Below are 16350 nucleotides of genomic sequence, written 5' to 3'. Positions count from 1 at the left end.
TACATATGACTGCCACTTAGAGACGGATTTAAAATCTCTCGGCACTAATACTCCAGACCTACAAAGTCTACAAGTAACTCGGAAAAACATTATCAAAAGAGCCCATGTTTAATCCCTAGCATTAAGATCAATAATACATATCAACCCAAGCCCCTCTACAACTCCGACGTAACATTCGAGAACTCGCCGCTCTCCAGCTTCGTCTTCCAGAAAATAGGGTTCATATCATCGAAGCCGTGGTGCACCCAGCCCTCTTCCTTGACGTGATAGAGGTTGATGAAACCACCAGAGTATGCGTCACGGTGCATGGCAGCCAGAATGGCACGTCGGCCCAGGGCCAGCGCCTCCTCCTCGGTCAGGTCGTACCGGTAGTTGGCATCCAGCACACCGTAGGCGAATGTCTGACCGGAGCCGACACAGAACAGGTTGCCGGGGAGGCGGGTGCCGTCTGAGTCGATGTAGTACAGGGCGGGGCCTTCTTGGGGGTTACCTATAAAAGCGGTCGACGTTAGTTCAAGCCCTACTTGATTGCTGGGTAGAAATGAGGCGGTGGTACGAACTCCTGCAAGCATAGTTCCCATGCTGAGGCCGTAGCCCTTGTACGAGTAGGTCAGGTTTGCGAGGATCTTGGAGGCTGCTGCAACCGTAATTCGGCGCTTGTGTCGGATCTCTGGAAACCAATCTCATCAGTAAGCCATTCCACGCCACGACAGAATTTCGAAGCCTTCAAACTAACCATGCAGAGTGCACTGCTGACTCAAATACCGCAACCAATATTGGCAATCCTATCAATCCATCTCGTCAGCCGAGATTGCACCATCAAACTCGTCTCTTCTCCCCACTAATTCGATCAAACTCACAGCAGCACCACCGGCCATCGTTCCCAGAAGACCCGGGGTAGGCTCATTTGAGGGCTTATCCTCGCCACGACTCAACCGCGACACGGGGATAACCTTCTTCACTGTCTGACTGGCAATCCAGTTTCCTGCCGTTGCTCGGGAATCGGTACACACAATCTATTCCTCCGGAAAATCCCGTTAGCACCTGATAGCTTGCTTTATGCGATGGTATGAAGGGAGCGTACGATGCCGCCCTGGAACCGGAAGGCCAGGGTTGTTGTTCCGTGAGCGAGCTTGATCGGGCAGCTGGGGTTGGAGTGGTCATCGGTCATGGCACGGAGGAAAGCGGAGGGCTATAATAATGAATTTAAATGGTTAGTTAGATTTGTTTCTTTGGTTATGGATAGACTAGTTCTACTGGGAGCTCCGCTCGCCGCATAGCTGTGATGACGGGCATCGGAGTCGGTCAAGGAGCTAACCAAGCAACCCAGTCTGATTGTAGCGAGCTCCAAGTTGATGAATAGCTTTGTAGATATTGGAATAACTCACATTGGCGACGGGAGGAAGGGCAAACTTCAGGGACAGCGGAGGGAGGGTCTCCGTGAGGTCCTGTTGCTCTTGCTCGGAGTAGAACTCATTCTGATGGGATGGGCGCGAGTATTGCGCGACGATCTTGTCCATGATGTGCTAATTAGAAGGAGAAACAAAGAGCTAAAAGTAAGATGATTCGGGGTAGAGAGAAAGGTTGGAAGGACAAGCTGAAGCACGGGTTTGATGATGGAAGCAGCTCCGTTGGAGCTTGGGAGTTCCGCGTCACTTCTGGCGCCTGTGGTCACGTGGTCTGGGACGGGGTATGGAGAAACATCGAACATCAAAATTAAAGCCGAACGATAATAAGCTCTGCAAGCTTCTCTGCTACCTACACCGTGTCCATATTTCAAACAGTCTAAGTCCTGGCCGATCTGCTCTGGTTATCATTTTCATTTTCAGCGAGACCAGCATAAACAGCCCATCCCCCAATCCTCCACATTAACAAGTACAGGAAGTGAAACATGGCTACAGTATATCAATATAACAGAATACAAAAGAAACCGCCTCTGTCTCCAATCTGACGACATTCTAGGCCACGGGCTCTTCCATCTGCTTCGAGGACGACGGGACCGCATTGCCAACTGCGACACCGCTGGGGCCAGTGGCCACGCTCTCCGCGTCCTGCTCTGGTTCGTTCAGTCTGCCGCCACTGACATGGGTGGGGGCATCGACAGCTGCGCTCGAGATAGGGTCCAAGGCCGGCTCCCAAGCACGGAGATCTGCTTCGGCATCCTCAAGAACCTGGCGTGCGTCGAACTCGTGATCATATGCCTGGCGCGTGTCGCCGGGCACCACGGGGCTGTCGTCGATGTAGTTCAGCAGACGGCGGGCGTGGCGAGCAAGAATAATCTGCTTCTCTGCGCGCTCGATAATCGCGGCAGTGTGAATATCAAAGGCCTCCTTGAGCTTTGTCCGAGTCTGTCGTGGGCCATGCATTAGTGAAAGTCACACGTTCAAACTCGAGCAACGCCAACTTACAGTATTAGACAGCTGTGCCTCGGCAACCAAATTCTGCGCTTCCGCGCGCACGAGCTCATGCTCCAGGGTCGTCAAGCGAGTGCTCGTGGGATCCTTGTACTTGAGCTTCGCAATCTCATCAGTCACCTTTTGGCGCTGATCACGCGATGGCTGCACAGAAGCCTCCATATTGCGAATATGCTTCAGCACACCGCGATAGTCCTCCAAGTTCTGCGCAAAAATGTCTTCCTGCTCTCCAATCTCGGACAGCATCACGCCCAGCTTATCGGAGATGTCGGAGACGGCATCGTCATCGGTCGACTCGCCCCAGTCCGAGAGGGCTGCGGCAATAGCAGCGCGCTCCCGACCGGCAGTCTCGTGGGCGCCGATGGCCGAGTTCTCGCTCTTGATGAGTCGGCTTAGCTTGCGGCTGAGCTCGGGCTGCTGCATGCCCCGGAAGGTAGACATGGTGAAGCGGTGGCGGCCGCCAGTGGGCTCTCTGCGAGAGCGGATAGACATGTTGCGGTTCCTATAGATGTACGTCAGCGACATGGAATATGGAGAGTAAGGGAGTAAGTTAGCTTCGCACATCGTAGCTTGTAGATTATAGTGATGGTACGGGATGGTCAGATATATTCTGTGGTGTGTGGAATATGCAGCCTGTGCAAGGAGACGAGAGAAACGGGTTATAATTCACCTCTGGGGCAGCCAAGCAAGCGGGATTGCGCCTTCCCATAGATGACGATGCGCCCAACCCTAAATCTCGTCGTTGCTCTGCTGCGGGAAGTGCAGTCCCGGTGGACGGGTGACGTCATGACGGGGAGGGGCGGATGCTGAGTTCATGTACCATTCCGATTGCAGTCGAGTGCGTGAACTACAATGATTCGAGAGATCTAACTGGTCGAACGAGTGTTCGTGAGGAGTCGTGGAGCTCGGGTGAGGCTTGTTGTTCATGGATTGAGCTCTGGATCTTTGGCCGGATCGTCGGTTCTCCACAGTTTGTCAACTTGGGCGTTTATCAGATGAGTGAGCTAATCCGAGGAGTCGAGACCGAAAGCTTCATTTCTTGAAAGTGCAATTTCCTAGTTGAGATCAACGAGTTGGAGACTTGGTTTCGCTCGAATTTCTTTTTTCAAGCCCTCTTCAAGTTAATCTTTCTTAGGGCTAGCATGGTATGAGTCTATACTTGATCGCTGAGATCGATCCTTGGTCCACGAACAGCTTGCTACTTTAGGTCCAGGCATTGCCAATTTTGAACTACATGCAGACACATCAAGCTATTGTAGATACCCCCCAGGCCGAATCCATTCAGCTGGGTCATAGATTTCTCTGTCTGTTTATTGTACACCACAAAGAAGAAATCCGGATGCAAAAGCAACCTTCCATCAGTTCAAATCCAATACCACCCTACCAAACACACCGACAAACACCCAGAAGCAGACCATAGCCCGCAGCGTGCTAAGCAAAAGAAAGAGAGCAGAAAACGAAACGCAAAATAGAACCGTAGCAAGCGCCTCCGTACATTATATCTCAAGCTCTCGTTGAAAGATCAGGACATGTCGTCCGCATCTGGGTTGTGCGAGTGCTCGTTATCCGAGGCATGGAAGGCATCGCCAAATGCAGAGTTGTCCAGGTCGGGCAAGTCTAACCCATCATTCTGCTCAGTGTATGCCGCTAGGGCGTCGCCAGCACTGTCGATGTTGGTGAAATCATCAAAGTTGGCGCTCTCGAGATTGCCCTCGCCGGTCCCGGCTGCCGCGTTACCGTCTTTATTCTCATTACTGACCATCACCCAGTCGCCAGTCTCGCCGGCGGTGCCGCCACCTCCTAGCTGATTTCCCATATCCATGTCCACATCTCCCGAGATGTTAGCACCGGGCTGTGTAGAAACTGCGTTACCGCCCGCAGCTGAGCCACCGAACTGGTTGAGGAGATGGGAATCGGCCTGGTCAATCACCATATCATTAGTGAAAGACTCGGGCTCTTCCTTCTGCTCGGGCTCAATCTTTTCCAGCAGACCGCCCTTCTCGACACATGAAACCTTGGGCTCCGGAACGATCTGTTTCTTCCAAGCGGTTTCAACGTCGCGAACGACATCATTCACCTTGTACTTGGCCTTCTCTTCGAGGTAGTCGAGCTGCGGGGTTTCACCCTCCTCGTTGGGAACAATGATCCGGCCCTCTAGTCGCCAAACTTCAGTGCCGGTCGCCGTAGGGTCGGCAGCGGCATCGCGAAGACGCAGCTCGGCATCCTTGAACAATGAACTGCGGTTGAAGCGTTCCATCCGACGGGCGTGTTGCTTCTTGAGCTTCTCAATCTCCGCGGTCATGTCGGCAACCTTCTTCGCAACGCGATCGGCAAACTCCTCTGCTTTGGCAGGTTCCAGCTTGGTGGCATCTGGAGCCTGGCCATCTTGGCCTTCGCCACCAGCCGGTGCATCGAAGAATCCCGCTGTTAGCGACTCGAGCTCGCCTTTGCGGCCGAGTCCGAGGGAGACGGGTGTAATCTGTGAAATGGCATAATGGGATGCAAAGATCTCTTCCATCCATTCATGGTGCTGTACATATCGCATCTTGCTCACCTCACGAGGAGTCAAGAGATCCATCACGTCACCACTTGCGACATCTTCGTCCTCAAGAGCGAAATCTGCCGCTGCTGCCGCTATCGCCGCAGACGGAGCACGGTGCCCACGTTGCGCCTTGCCCTGGGCTGGGGCAGGTGGTACTGCGCCTGGGTGAGCCTGGGGTGGGTAGAAACCGGGCCTTCCTGCCTGCGCATTGGCGTAGGCGGCAGCTTGTGGTTGAGCAAAGCCTTGGGGGGCCATTTGGGGAGGGAAGCTGATCGTAGGCCAGTTGTTGCGGTCATGGAGGAGGAATTCTTTGCGAGCAAGTTGGCCCTGGCTTTGCAAGTAGCGCCGCTGGCCCATCATGCTCTGTACTTGGGGTGTAACGGGGATGCGGGTCGCGGGGATGTGGTCTTGCTGGGGTGCACGAGAATAATGAACGATCCACAATGACGGATCGGGCTGGGGGCCGTTCGGGATTTTAGAGGAGACGATGCGATAGCGCTTGCGACAGTGGCTGGCCATGTTTTCGTTGGGAGGGTGGTAGCCGCTACGGTGGAGGAACATTTCAACGGTCTATTAAATTATAAATTAGTGATCGGGCTCTTGTCCATGGTGTTGGCGCTCTCCGGGGGGATATCATACATATCCTCGGGCTTCAAAGGTGAAAGCCTGCTCCGCATCGGCCCAGACGTAACCGTCGCTGGCGAAGTTGTTACCCAAGTGCGCAAGCGGTTGCCATGTCATCATCACGGTGCCGTCTTGTGGTCCATCCAAGAAGGTCCAATGCATGGGTTGTGTCTGGCAGACTCGGGGCGCGCTCAGCAGGTATTCTACAGCCGTCTCGGTCGGCATCATATGCATGTTAGGGTAGCGATTCCGAGAGACCAGATGCATATGCGGGATCTAGATATCACGCGAAATTGTCAGCTTTGGCGTTCCAAGCCATTTCATCCAATTCGGAAACCAGATCAAACGTGTTTGATCGGGTTGGGGGTCACCTACCAACTGTCCCGGGATACGGGACGCTGGGTCATCCATCTTGGCCACACCCGTTTGCGGGTACCAGTCTTAATCAATTGAATCGCGAGATAAGCCCAAAATGTTGTGGGGGGTAATCGGGATGTCACTGATGGGGGTAAAGTGTCTGGCGCGGATCTGGTGAGGGCTGATGGAGCTCCTGGCAACGCGACGCGGAGGATTTTTGATGCGGTGCGGGAGACCACACGTACCAACTACGCACGACACCTGAGGCATTAATATCAAAGCCGAGTTAAAAGCCATCATAGCTTGCTCTGACAACGTCAAATTAATCGAGCAAATTAGACGGGTAAAATATCTTGCTGTCTTGAACACTTGATTTGAATTGGCTGATGTTGATCTACTCAAACTGGCTAAGTTGATGTCATTCCGTCCCAAGAGGTCCGATTCCAATCGGTGTGGATCAAAGAACGGAGGCCTCAAGGCTGAATCAAGCGAATCTTGAATTGGACTTGCCGATACTAATCAATCGTTAACTTCTTTTCGTGCAACAACATCTGCTTGTGATGTACACGAGTATCATTCTAGCATGTTTTGTCATTGAAGTATATGATCCTTGGCACTGCACATGGAGATGACGACCTAGCCAAATCTAGGTCCAGATAGCCTAGATGCCATGGAGCGAGGTTCCAATTAGTGGAGAGTAAATGGTCTGATTAAGATGACAGATATGGCTTTCAATCTCTGTAACCTCGTATCTTCATTAGCTAACCAGGTTGTCGACAGAAGAGGCCCGGATCCCTAGCTCTAACTATGAATGCGAATGTTCGAATTCGGTCCCTAGATTCCAGCAGTGCCTGTCCATATGAATGGATAGGGAGCATTTGCGAGAAGAGATGCCGGTACATCCGGAGTGTGACTTCCCGAAAATAATAAACTTCAGTTGTAGATCTCAATATCGAGGAAATAGATGGGTCACTGCCAGACTGGCCCATACCTAATAAGAGAATAGTAGTGTACTTCGTCGACTGCGCAAGTACTTGTCTCCTTACGCAGGTTTTCTATTGAAGTAATCACTTCATCTACATTTCCACCGAATTGTTTCCCTATTTCCTTTTGCAGCCAATTCTCAGGCCAATCAACAGCGCACTTAGTAATGGCTAGGCGTCCGAATCGGTCGCCGGTGACTCTTACCACAAATCCCGTCCTGCTCTGCAAAGTCACTCAAGGCCTCGCTTGGGGTCTCTTTTGCGGGGCAAGAAGAGTTCAAACATACCCCATGGGCCTATCCCACATTCTCCCTCGGCAAAGGTCCGTCGTATCTCTTAACCGGAGTGCCGATCACTGTCGGAGCTGACCGCGTGCACACGCCCAGTCGGTCGGCGATGAATGCGGGTAAGCTTTTGGGCCAGCTCCACTCAAGCTTTTGCGCTTCATCCGTTCTCCGCACAAACCCAGTCGATTGGATCCCCCACCGCGAGGGCGCCGCGGAGGCTCGACGCCGCTCCGGGTTTGGGCTGTAAAGTGTGGGGATGGCCCTGGTCGGCTGGGTGCTAGTGGCGCCAATGGTTGCGCCCCCCGACTCACCATATAAGCCGAGTAGGTGACGAGTCGCTGCACCAATTGCGACCGTAACCCCCACGGATGGCCTTGTTTCCCCACAGACTATAAGGACTGGGTTTTTCCCCGCGAGTGCGGTCAAAGTCCGAGTCTTGCCATCTTTTTCTCTCTCCCCCGCGAGCCTGGCCCCGTTATCTGCCACCATGGGTTTCTTTGGCAAGAAGGACCCGTCAGAGGACGAAATTCAACGAGCACCGTCGGATCAGGATGTCGAGAAGACCGTGCCTGCTCATCAGGAGAGCGGGCATGTCCAGCCTGCCACCATGACAATGGCACCCATTGACCCAGAATTGGAGCGGCGTGTGCTGAGGAAGCTGGATTTGCGAGTGCCCACATTGATGGCATTTTTCTGTAGGTCATAATTGCTTTTTCCTGGCCACGTATGACAACAACAAGAAGGGTTGCGTGCTAACAAGGGTTGTGTCACTAGATCTACTTGCTTTTCTCGACCGAAGTAACATTGGGTTCGTCTAATACACCGCTCAACTCGAACGTGAGCTGCAACACTGACTGATGGGTACACAGTAATGCCAAAATTGCCGGCATGACAGAAGACCTTAATTTGACAGGCAATCGGTACTCGTGGCTACTGACGATTTTCTACATCTCGTATACGGTGTTCGAGTTCCAGGCGTTGATGTGGAAGATCGTCAAGCCGCACCAATGGGCTGCCTTCGTTGTTTTCTCCTGGTATGCACATCCTCCACGTGGAAGATCTTCCGGAAGCGTAAAGAATTCTGTCTAGAACATACTGACACGCTGCATGGTAGGGGTTTGGTCGCAACGTGCCAAGCAGCTGTTAAGAATTGGCAGGGCATGATGGCCTTGCGGTTCTTGATGGGTGCTTTTGAAGCTGGGTTTGGACCCGGTGTACCCTATCTACTGTCCTTCTTCTATCGCCGCCACGAGCTGGGTCTCCGCTGCGGTCTTTTCTTGTCGGCTGCTCCATTGGCTAATACCTTTGCGGGCGCTCTGGCGTATGGTATCACCTCTGGCCATGCAGCCATTGCAAACTGGCGACTACTCTTCCTCGTCGAAGGTCTGCCTGTCTGCTTTGCCGCGATCCTGGCCTGGTTCTTTGTCCCGGACAAGCCCTCATCGGCGAAGTTCTTGACCGAGGAAGAGAAAGATGTAGCCCGGCGTCGCGCCCTGCAACAGTCTGGTGAAGCGGAGCGGGAGGGCAAGATTCAATGGAAGGAGCTGTTCGAGACACTCCTGGACGCAAAGGCCTGGTTCACTGCGGTAAGCATTCCGTCTCTCAAAAGAAGACGAGACATTGTACTAATTTTCATATTTCCCAATCTGCAGTTGATGTACTTTAGCTGCAATGTTAGCTTCTCCTCCCTGCCGGTATTTTTGCCGACTATCCTCAAGGAGATGGGTTTCACATCCATCAACGCGCAGGGCCTCACCGCACCCCCCTTCTTTGCCTCCTTCCTCTGCACTATTGCAACCACCTGGGTGGCAGATCGAATCCAGCAGCGTGGATTGATGATCGCAGGTTTATCAGCGATCGGCGGTGTGGGGTATATTCTCTGTGCCACCTGCAAGTCTGTGGGCGTACGATACTTTGGCGTGTTTTTGGCCGCCTGTGGAGTCTTCCCCTCGATCGCCAATATCCTGCCATGGGTTCTGAGTGAGTTCAATTCCCTATCTTGCGTTGATCCAATCTCTGGGATCAAAATACCATCCAGCCACATGATCGATTTACTAATCCATACCGCGTACTAGATAACCAAGGCTCCGATACCCGCCGTGGTGGAGGTATCATCCTGCTGAACATTATTGGTCAGTGTGGTCCCTTCTTGGGAACAAACGTGTTCCCCGATTCGCAAGCCCCACGATACATTAAGGGTATGTCGATCTGTGCGGCTTTCATGTTCTTCACCACCCTGCTTGCATTGTGCCTTCGATTCTTGTTGGCCTGGGAAAACCGCCAGCTTGATAAAAAGTATGGTCCCATGGCCGAGGCCGATCCGACCAAAGGTGGCGAGGTTGCAGCTGAGGACAACTATGGCGCAAGCTTTAGATACGTGCTCTAGTGTATTTATTGGAAGAGTGGAGACGGTTCGCTGCTTTACAGGAGTTGACTTGTTTTCAACCATCCTTGCGTGTATGAGTGGGGCTCCGGACAGCTGAGCTCCTCGTATGATGTCAGGACCTTTATGATTTGATGTATATAGGAGCTTTTGGAAACTGGAAGGGAAAATGTACGCACATAGGTAATCAAGTTTTTCAATCACAGGAGAATATGCCCTGGAAATTAAGCTTTACAGTTTGCTCCGTACATTAGCTTGTGTTTACATATTTGATGTGTAGGTGTTAGCCCAGATATCGAACCCGAGAACTTGACTGGTACCCGCTTTATCTGTTAACCCCTAGACCCAGAATACTTCTAGAAGGCTATACAGTGAGAACTGATTTCTGATACGGCCTTTGCTTTGATCGTTCTCACAGTAGACTTCACGGATTCCTCATCCGAAGCCAAGGACGACGCACTCGAATAGGCAAAGTCTACTAACCATCTCGGGACTAGTGTGGAGCAGCCTCGCCGCTAACCAAAGGCGGTGGCAAACAGAGGGGCAGAAATGCCGCGGAGGTGGAGATCAAAGCGGATCTCTCGACCAGGAACATCGCAGCCTGATTTCGATAAGAACGTTGTTGAAGCTGCATGGTGGTAATTTCACTCTATTATGGCGTCCAGGGGTCTCTCCCTCTTTGGGGTAAGTTAGTCTCACAAGTGATACCGAACTTTACTGATCCTTGATGCTTGATCCCGGTAGTCGCGGCAAACCAGGCCGATATCGAACCCGCCTCACCAGGAAGACCTCGATATGCGCCCGGACACTCGCGATCAACAAGAGGAACTTGAACCTTTCCTCATAACCCAGGACACTGTCGAGGATGAAAGACTTATGACAAGAATATTCCGGCAAATTTCACGCACATGGCGCAAGGCGCAAGTGCTCATCGCTTCGGAGCAGGCTGTCGGCATCTTCAAGTGCAGCCTTGCATATCTACTTGCATCACTGGCAGTTTTCATACCATTTATTGGCAGCCTTCTGGGTAACCAATATGGGAAACATCTGGTTGCGACTATTACAGTCTACTTCCACCCGGCAAGGTCACAGGGTAGTATGTACAAAGCACTGATATGCGCTTTCGTCGCATTTCTTTTCGCGACGTTCCTCTCCTTATCGAGCATGTGGGTGACCATCACTATTCAGAGAAAGCATAACTTGATCGAACTAGGTCATGCTGTGGTGCTGATCGTCTTCGTGATGGGCGGATTCGGCTTTATCGGATGGATTAAGCAGAGATTACAAGACCCGCTCGTCAATGTCGCATGCTCTCTGGCTTCTTTGGCCTCTATTCTGGTCATCACGAAAGAAGGTGCCGTACAGACAGGGGATCTTTCTTTCACCAAAATTTCTCAGATCCTCAGAATGCTTCTTTTGGGTGTTGGTGTTTCAACGGCCGTGTCCCTATCAATATTGCCTGTCTCTGCCCGGAAGAAGTTCCGAGGAGATCTTTCTACCTTGACCGGTACGGTGACGGCAATATTGATGAGTACCACAGAGAGCTTTCTGCGCGGTACAGACCGTGAACTCCAAACTGCTGAATTTACGAAGCTATCTTCACATCACGATAAAGTTTTTGGTCAGTTGAAGAAACTCCTCGGCGAAACTAAGCTCGAGCACTACGTGGCTGGAACGAAGCGAGAACATTTCCTTGAAAAGCGCTTGGTGGCTCTCATGCAAGATATCACACACGGACTAGGTGGTCTACGCAGTGCAGTAGCTTTGCAGTCTAAGTTACTTGCACCGACTAAGTACACTAGAACATCACAGTCCTCCGTCAGGCCAGCAGAATTCTCTAATCTTGCCATCCCAAACTACTCAGGGCTCACTGGAGAGCCGGAACCTATTTCACGGGTAGACGCACAAGATTTCGGCAATGGATCCTCCAGCCTGGTGCCCGAGGTAGGACAGCAGTCCTCTTCAATTCACTCTCCCGCTGAGATCTTCGAGAAATTAACATCTGGGCTCGAAGTTTCTATCGTACGTATAACCAAAATCTATCAGTGATACCCGAATGACGCACTAACTAATGATTGACAGCTATCACTTGCTCATACCCTGCGAGAGACATTTGCAGAAATTTCCTTTGGGCCTGCGCCCGATTATCGACTTTCAATCAATGACGGAGTAACAAATCGCATCAATGAAGCAGTAGATCTATACCGAGAAGCTCGACATGCTGCTTTTTCTTCCCTTCGTCGTGACTGGGAGATGATATCTCCCGCTCAGGTGGACAAGGCCAGCCTTGAGGAAATCTTCGCGAATTGCGAGTATTTCTCCGTCTCGCTCCTTGAGCTTAGCGAGCAGCTGAGAGAGTTGCTATTAAGCCTAGAGGAGCTGCAGGCTGAGGTTGATGAAAGGCCTGATGGAAGGTCATGGCAGTGGCTGCGTCCTTCGTGGTGGCTGGCTCGTCGAGAACAAGCCATAGATCTAAATGAAGGTAACTTAATTAGGTTCATCTAGTGTTTGGATTGTGTCACTGATATATGTATCTTCAGCCCCATCGTTAAGGCATGACAGCCCCGCCATCAACACGCGAAGCCCATTACGAATGGCGAATGTAAGCGACCAGCCTGAAGGGATGCATCGAGGGCGGACCCGACACCACAGAGCTAGTGACGATGTCGTAAGACTGTTCGATTTCTTGCGAAAGGACGAAATCAAGTTCGCTCTCAAAGTAGGCATTGGAGCAGCACTTTATGCGTTACCTTCCTTCATATCGGTGACAAGACCATTCTATATCTCTTGGAGGGGAGAATGGGGCCTTGTCTCGTACATGCTGGTCTGCTCTATGACTATCGGTGCATCAAACACCACGGGCTTTGCTCGTTTCCTCGGTACATGTCTTGGTGGTCTTTGCTCAATCGCTGCTTGGTACCTTGCTGGAGGTGATGCTGTCAAGCTCGCATTGACGGGCTTCGTCATGGCCATCGGGCCTTTCTACGTCATCCTTGTTAAGGGGCAAGGCCCTATGGGGCGATTTATCTTGCTAACCTACAACCTTTCCGTACTCTACGCCTTCTCTCATTCACAAATCGATATCAATGACCCGAATGACGAAGCCGAACACCTCGATATCACCTCTATCGTTCTCCGACGAGTCATCTCCGTTATCACAGGCAATATCTGGGGAATCATCATTACGCGAGGCATCTGGCCCATTCGCGCACGGACAAAACTCAACGAAACTCTGCAGTCGCTGTGGGTTCGACTGGCTCTGGTTTGGGAATCTGACCCGTTGAATACGATATCCAGGGGTGATACAGAGCCACCCGTTCTTTACTTGGACTCCCGCGACAAGACTGAGATAGAGCATCTCCTCTCTCAACTTGAGCCTATACAAGCCTCTGCGCGCTCTGAGTTTGAATTAAGAGATAAATTCCCGGATGCTGCCTATAGCAATGTCATTCGCTGGACGAGAGACATTGTTGACAATTTCCATTCCATGGACCTGGTCTTGTCCAATCTCGCTGCACCTTCTGAAGGGCAGATTTCGCTGTTGCGGCACACAGCCGCTGCTAGACAGAGGATGTCTGAGTGCATCGGTAATTTGCTCATCAGTAAGTTATAAACCCACAAAACTCTCTGTGCCCAGAAAGCACCTGATGGCTGTTCCTTGCTAACAGACGATTGTCACTCTAGTCATAGCGTCAACTGTTGATGCCGGACATACTTTCAGCGATATCCCTACGAATGTAGAGCGGTCTCGTGATGAATTGCTGGCGCAAATTTCTCGATATCGTCAAGACAAGCGAACATCTCACGGGACGAATGATGAGGATTATGTGCTACTCTACGCTTATAGTAAGTTTTTTTCCGAAACAAGCCTTTTCAAACCTGCATGATAGATACAAGTGACTGACTGACGAGCAATAGTCATCGTGAGCCGGCAGTTGTCCAACGAGATTGTTCAAATCACGACAGAATTGGGACACATTTTCCCGGCTTCGGATCAAGACTTAGTTGGTGCTGTTCGAGTGTAATTTATGTGATTGTCTGCGTTGTTCTCAATTATACCCCATTTGAATGCAATGTATATCTGAATCCTGATATTTTTTTCTCAACCCATTGTATTCTATAGCAAATTGCTTGTCAATGAGTAGTTTCCACGAACGACAAAACGATCTAAGGAAAGTCTAAATACCTTTGACTCATAGCACCTCCGGAGGATCCGAGAAGCACCTGTGTCCGACACAATCAAGTACGAGTAGCAGCTCGCTTATACCCTGGTCTCACACTCAAACAATTGTTATTGGTTATTAGTCGTATGTATAATAGAATGTTACTTTATGTGGATGGCCGAAGTCGGGGTGGATGCTCCAAACAAATTCCATGGAGCACAGTATTCCGATGCGTGCAGCTGTGCGCTTATTCGCGGTCTTCACGAAGGAGAGAACCTTCTTCTCTGTTTCATAGATTTTCATAGTAAACAAGGGCACCAAAAGAATGTGAATTGACTTTTGTTAGGTGGGAATAAACCGACCTAATACCCTTTATGGTCAAAGCGTCGAGCTTCTATGTAGTTTTCCATGGATAACGCATCAAGTAACCATGGGCACGAGGTCGAGAATCATATTCAAAAGCTAAAACATGGAGACAAGCGAATCATTCACGTCATTATTCTCTCAAGATCAACAATAGCTCCCCTGTGAGTTCACCGGTCGGAGAGAGTCGGAGGGTGATGACACCAAGTAATCTGCATGATGAGGTGGGGTCGGTCGCATATAATAAGGTTGTCCCTGCCCCTCACCTTCGACTTCTTTTCCTCTTCTTTCAACAATTTTTACAAGTTTCAACTTTCAATCAAAGCTTTCAGCTACTTACAGTAACTATGAGCCCCCAAGTCGTAGCTTTCAGAGCTGACCTTGTCCAGATCCCAATCGGTCAAGTACATACAGCCCCTCCCATCCGATTGGGAAGCCATCGATATGCTTTGGCTGGGCACATTATCTCTTAGGGATCAAGGTATCTCAGGTAACTTCTGGGTGTGGACCGGTGTTCGTTCTTCACGTCGGTGGCATTGTTCTCTCTAGCTTTGGTAGCCAACTGCCTTAATCGCTAGTATTGAGACTACCATCGGCGTGGGTTCGTTCTGAGATTATACGGTCATAACTTGATATCTGGATAATACCAGCGAAAGGATCATGCCTTCCCCCTCTTCTCCCCTCATGGAAGTAGAAAAACTAACAAAGGCTCTCAAGTCACTTCCCCGACTTGATCCCTAACCCACTATGTCTCCTCCCGCTGCCATCTATGAGTCCACTGTTGCCCCCGCCGGCATCAAGGGTAAGGTGATCGTCCCCGAGACGCTCTCCACTACCCTGACCGGCCAGGGCCAGAGCAAGCTTCTGGAGCAGTTCGGCGGCAAGTGGGATGAGTTCAAGTTCGCCCCTATCCGCGAGAGCCAGGTCTCGCGCGCCATGACCCGGCGTTACTTCCAGGATCTGGACAACTACGCCGAGAGCGATGTTGTCATCGTCGGTGCTGGTTCCTGTGGTCTCAGCACTGCCTACGTGCTGGCCAAGGCCCGTCCGGACCTGAAGATTGCCATTCTCGAGGCCTCCGTGTCTCCTGGTTAGTCAATTGGACACTGCCAGATATCGAGATTACAGTAGTACTAACTGAACCACAACAGGTGGTGGTGCCTGGCTCGGTGGCCAGCTCTTCTCGGCCATGGTCCTGCGTCGTCCCGCAGACGCCTTCCTGAACGAGCTGGGCGTGCCCTTCGAGGAGGAACCCAACAACCCCAACTTCGTGGTTGTCAAGCACGCCGCCCTGTTCACCTCGACCCTGCTGTCGCGCGTGCTGGCCTTCCCCAACGTCAAGCTCTTCAACGCCACCTGCGTCGAGGACCTGATCACCCGTCCGGACGGCGACTCCGTCCGCATCTCTGGTGTCGTCGTCAACTGGACCCTGGTCACCCTGCACCACGACGACCACTCCTGCATGGATCCCAACACCATCAACGCCCCCATCATCATCAGTACCACCGGCCACGACGGCCCCTTCGGCGCCTTCTGCGCTAAGCGTCTCGTCTCCATGAACACCATCGAGAAGCTCGGTGGTATGCGTGGTCTGGACATGAACGCTGCCGAGGACGCTATCGTCAAGAACACCCGTGAGGTCACCAAGGGTCTTATCATTGGTGGCATGGAGTTGTCTGAGATTGATGGCTTCAACCGTATGGGCCCTACTTTCGGCGCTATGGTTATGAGTGGTGTTAAGGCTGCTGAGGAGGCCTTGGCTGTCTTTGATGAGCGTCAGCGCGAGTGTGCCGAGTAAATTCGGTTGCGCTCTTGCTTTTGATGATGATGACGATTAACCCTGAGGGCCGGGGATATCAATACGGTCTTGTTAGCTTATTTTGCTATCGATATGACAATGCACACCACACTCATTATGTGCAACTAAAATTGATCTGACCGTAGAATGGTCAATAGGTAGAAGCCTATTGTGTAACACATTTTCGACTTGCTTAACACGCTCTCCACTGGATAGCTCTCCTTGGGCTGCTGTATTTCTGAATGAATGTCAATGGTGGTGTGTCATGCCTCGCTGGCGTCGGTGATATCAGACTAGTAAAAACCTATAGTTTTGATTTAGCTCACTGACATTCGATCAAGAAATTATGTATTAATTTGACCCATCCGCGTAGAACCAGTCCTGCTAAGTTATGTATAGTACAATATTTGAAGTCGTAAGGAATACCAATATAAAA

At 51.3% G+C, this 16350-nt stretch overlaps 6 protein-coding genes across 6 annotated transcripts; 3 read left to right on the top strand and 3 right to left on the bottom strand.

The window, feature by feature from the left end:
- Positions 1-155: 155 nt before the first annotated feature.
- On the bottom strand, positions 156-1520 carry pre2 (proteasome core particle subunit beta 5; the record flags this gene model as incomplete). Its single annotated transcript, XM_056698860.1, has 5 exons — positions 156-670; positions 737-785; positions 861-1016; positions 1085-1192; positions 1389-1520. The coding sequence occupies 5 exons, from the start codon at positions 1518-1520 to the stop codon at positions 156-158; spliced, it is 960 nt and encodes a 319-aa protein (XP_056554273.1).
- A 438-nt stretch (positions 1521-1958) lies between these two features.
- Positions 1959-2939, bottom strand: N7496_005930 (Eisosome component PIL1/LSP1 family protein; the record flags this gene model as incomplete). The annotated part of the gene is made up of 2 exons (XM_056698859.1): positions 1959-2348; positions 2409-2939. 2 exons carry the CDS (start codon positions 2937-2939, stop codon positions 1959-1961), a joined length of 921 nt encoding a protein of 306 aa, XP_056554272.1.
- Positions 2940-3936: 997 nt separating this feature from the next.
- N7496_005929 (uncharacterized protein) lies at positions 3937-5991 on the bottom strand (the record flags this gene model as incomplete). Its single annotated transcript, XM_056698858.1, has 3 exons — positions 3937-5526; positions 5596-5856; positions 5956-5991. The coding sequence occupies 3 exons, from the start codon at positions 5989-5991 to the stop codon at positions 3937-3939; spliced, it is 1887 nt and encodes a 628-aa protein (XP_056554271.1).
- Positions 5992-7694: 1703 nt separating this feature from the next.
- Positions 7695-9593, top strand: N7496_005928 (putative MFS transporter; the record flags this gene model as incomplete). Its single annotated transcript, XM_056698857.1, has 6 exons — positions 7695-7902; positions 7982-8015; positions 8077-8241; positions 8322-8793; positions 8860-9187; positions 9283-9593. The coding sequence occupies 6 exons, from the start codon at positions 7695-7697 to the stop codon at positions 9591-9593; spliced, it is 1518 nt and encodes a 505-aa protein (XP_056554270.1).
- Positions 9594-10244: 651 nt separating this feature from the next.
- Positions 10245-13615, top strand: N7496_005927 (FUSC family protein; the record flags this gene model as incomplete). The annotated part of the gene is made up of 6 exons (XM_056698856.1): positions 10245-10274; positions 10335-11612; positions 11673-12072; positions 12131-13192; positions 13275-13436; positions 13509-13615. 6 exons carry the CDS (start codon positions 10245-10247, stop codon positions 13613-13615), a joined length of 3039 nt encoding a protein of 1012 aa, XP_056554269.1.
- Positions 13616-14863: 1248 nt separating this feature from the next.
- Positions 14864-15914, top strand: thiA (thiamine thiazole synthase; the record flags this gene model as incomplete). The annotated part of the gene is made up of 2 exons (XM_056698855.1): positions 14864-15206; positions 15268-15914. The coding sequence occupies 2 exons, from the start codon at positions 14864-14866 to the stop codon at positions 15912-15914; spliced, it is 990 nt and encodes a 329-aa protein (XP_056554268.1).
- Between the last annotated feature and the right edge of the window lie 436 nt (positions 15915-16350).

Source organism: Penicillium cataractarum, assembly GCF_028827025.1.
Source record: "Penicillium cataractarum strain IBT 29864 chromosome Unknown utg000005l, whole genome shotgun sequence".
Lineage (NCBI taxonomy): Eukaryota > Fungi > Ascomycota > Eurotiomycetes > Eurotiales > Aspergillaceae > Penicillium > Penicillium cataractarum.
This window is presented reverse-complemented; position numbering and strand designations above follow the sequence as displayed.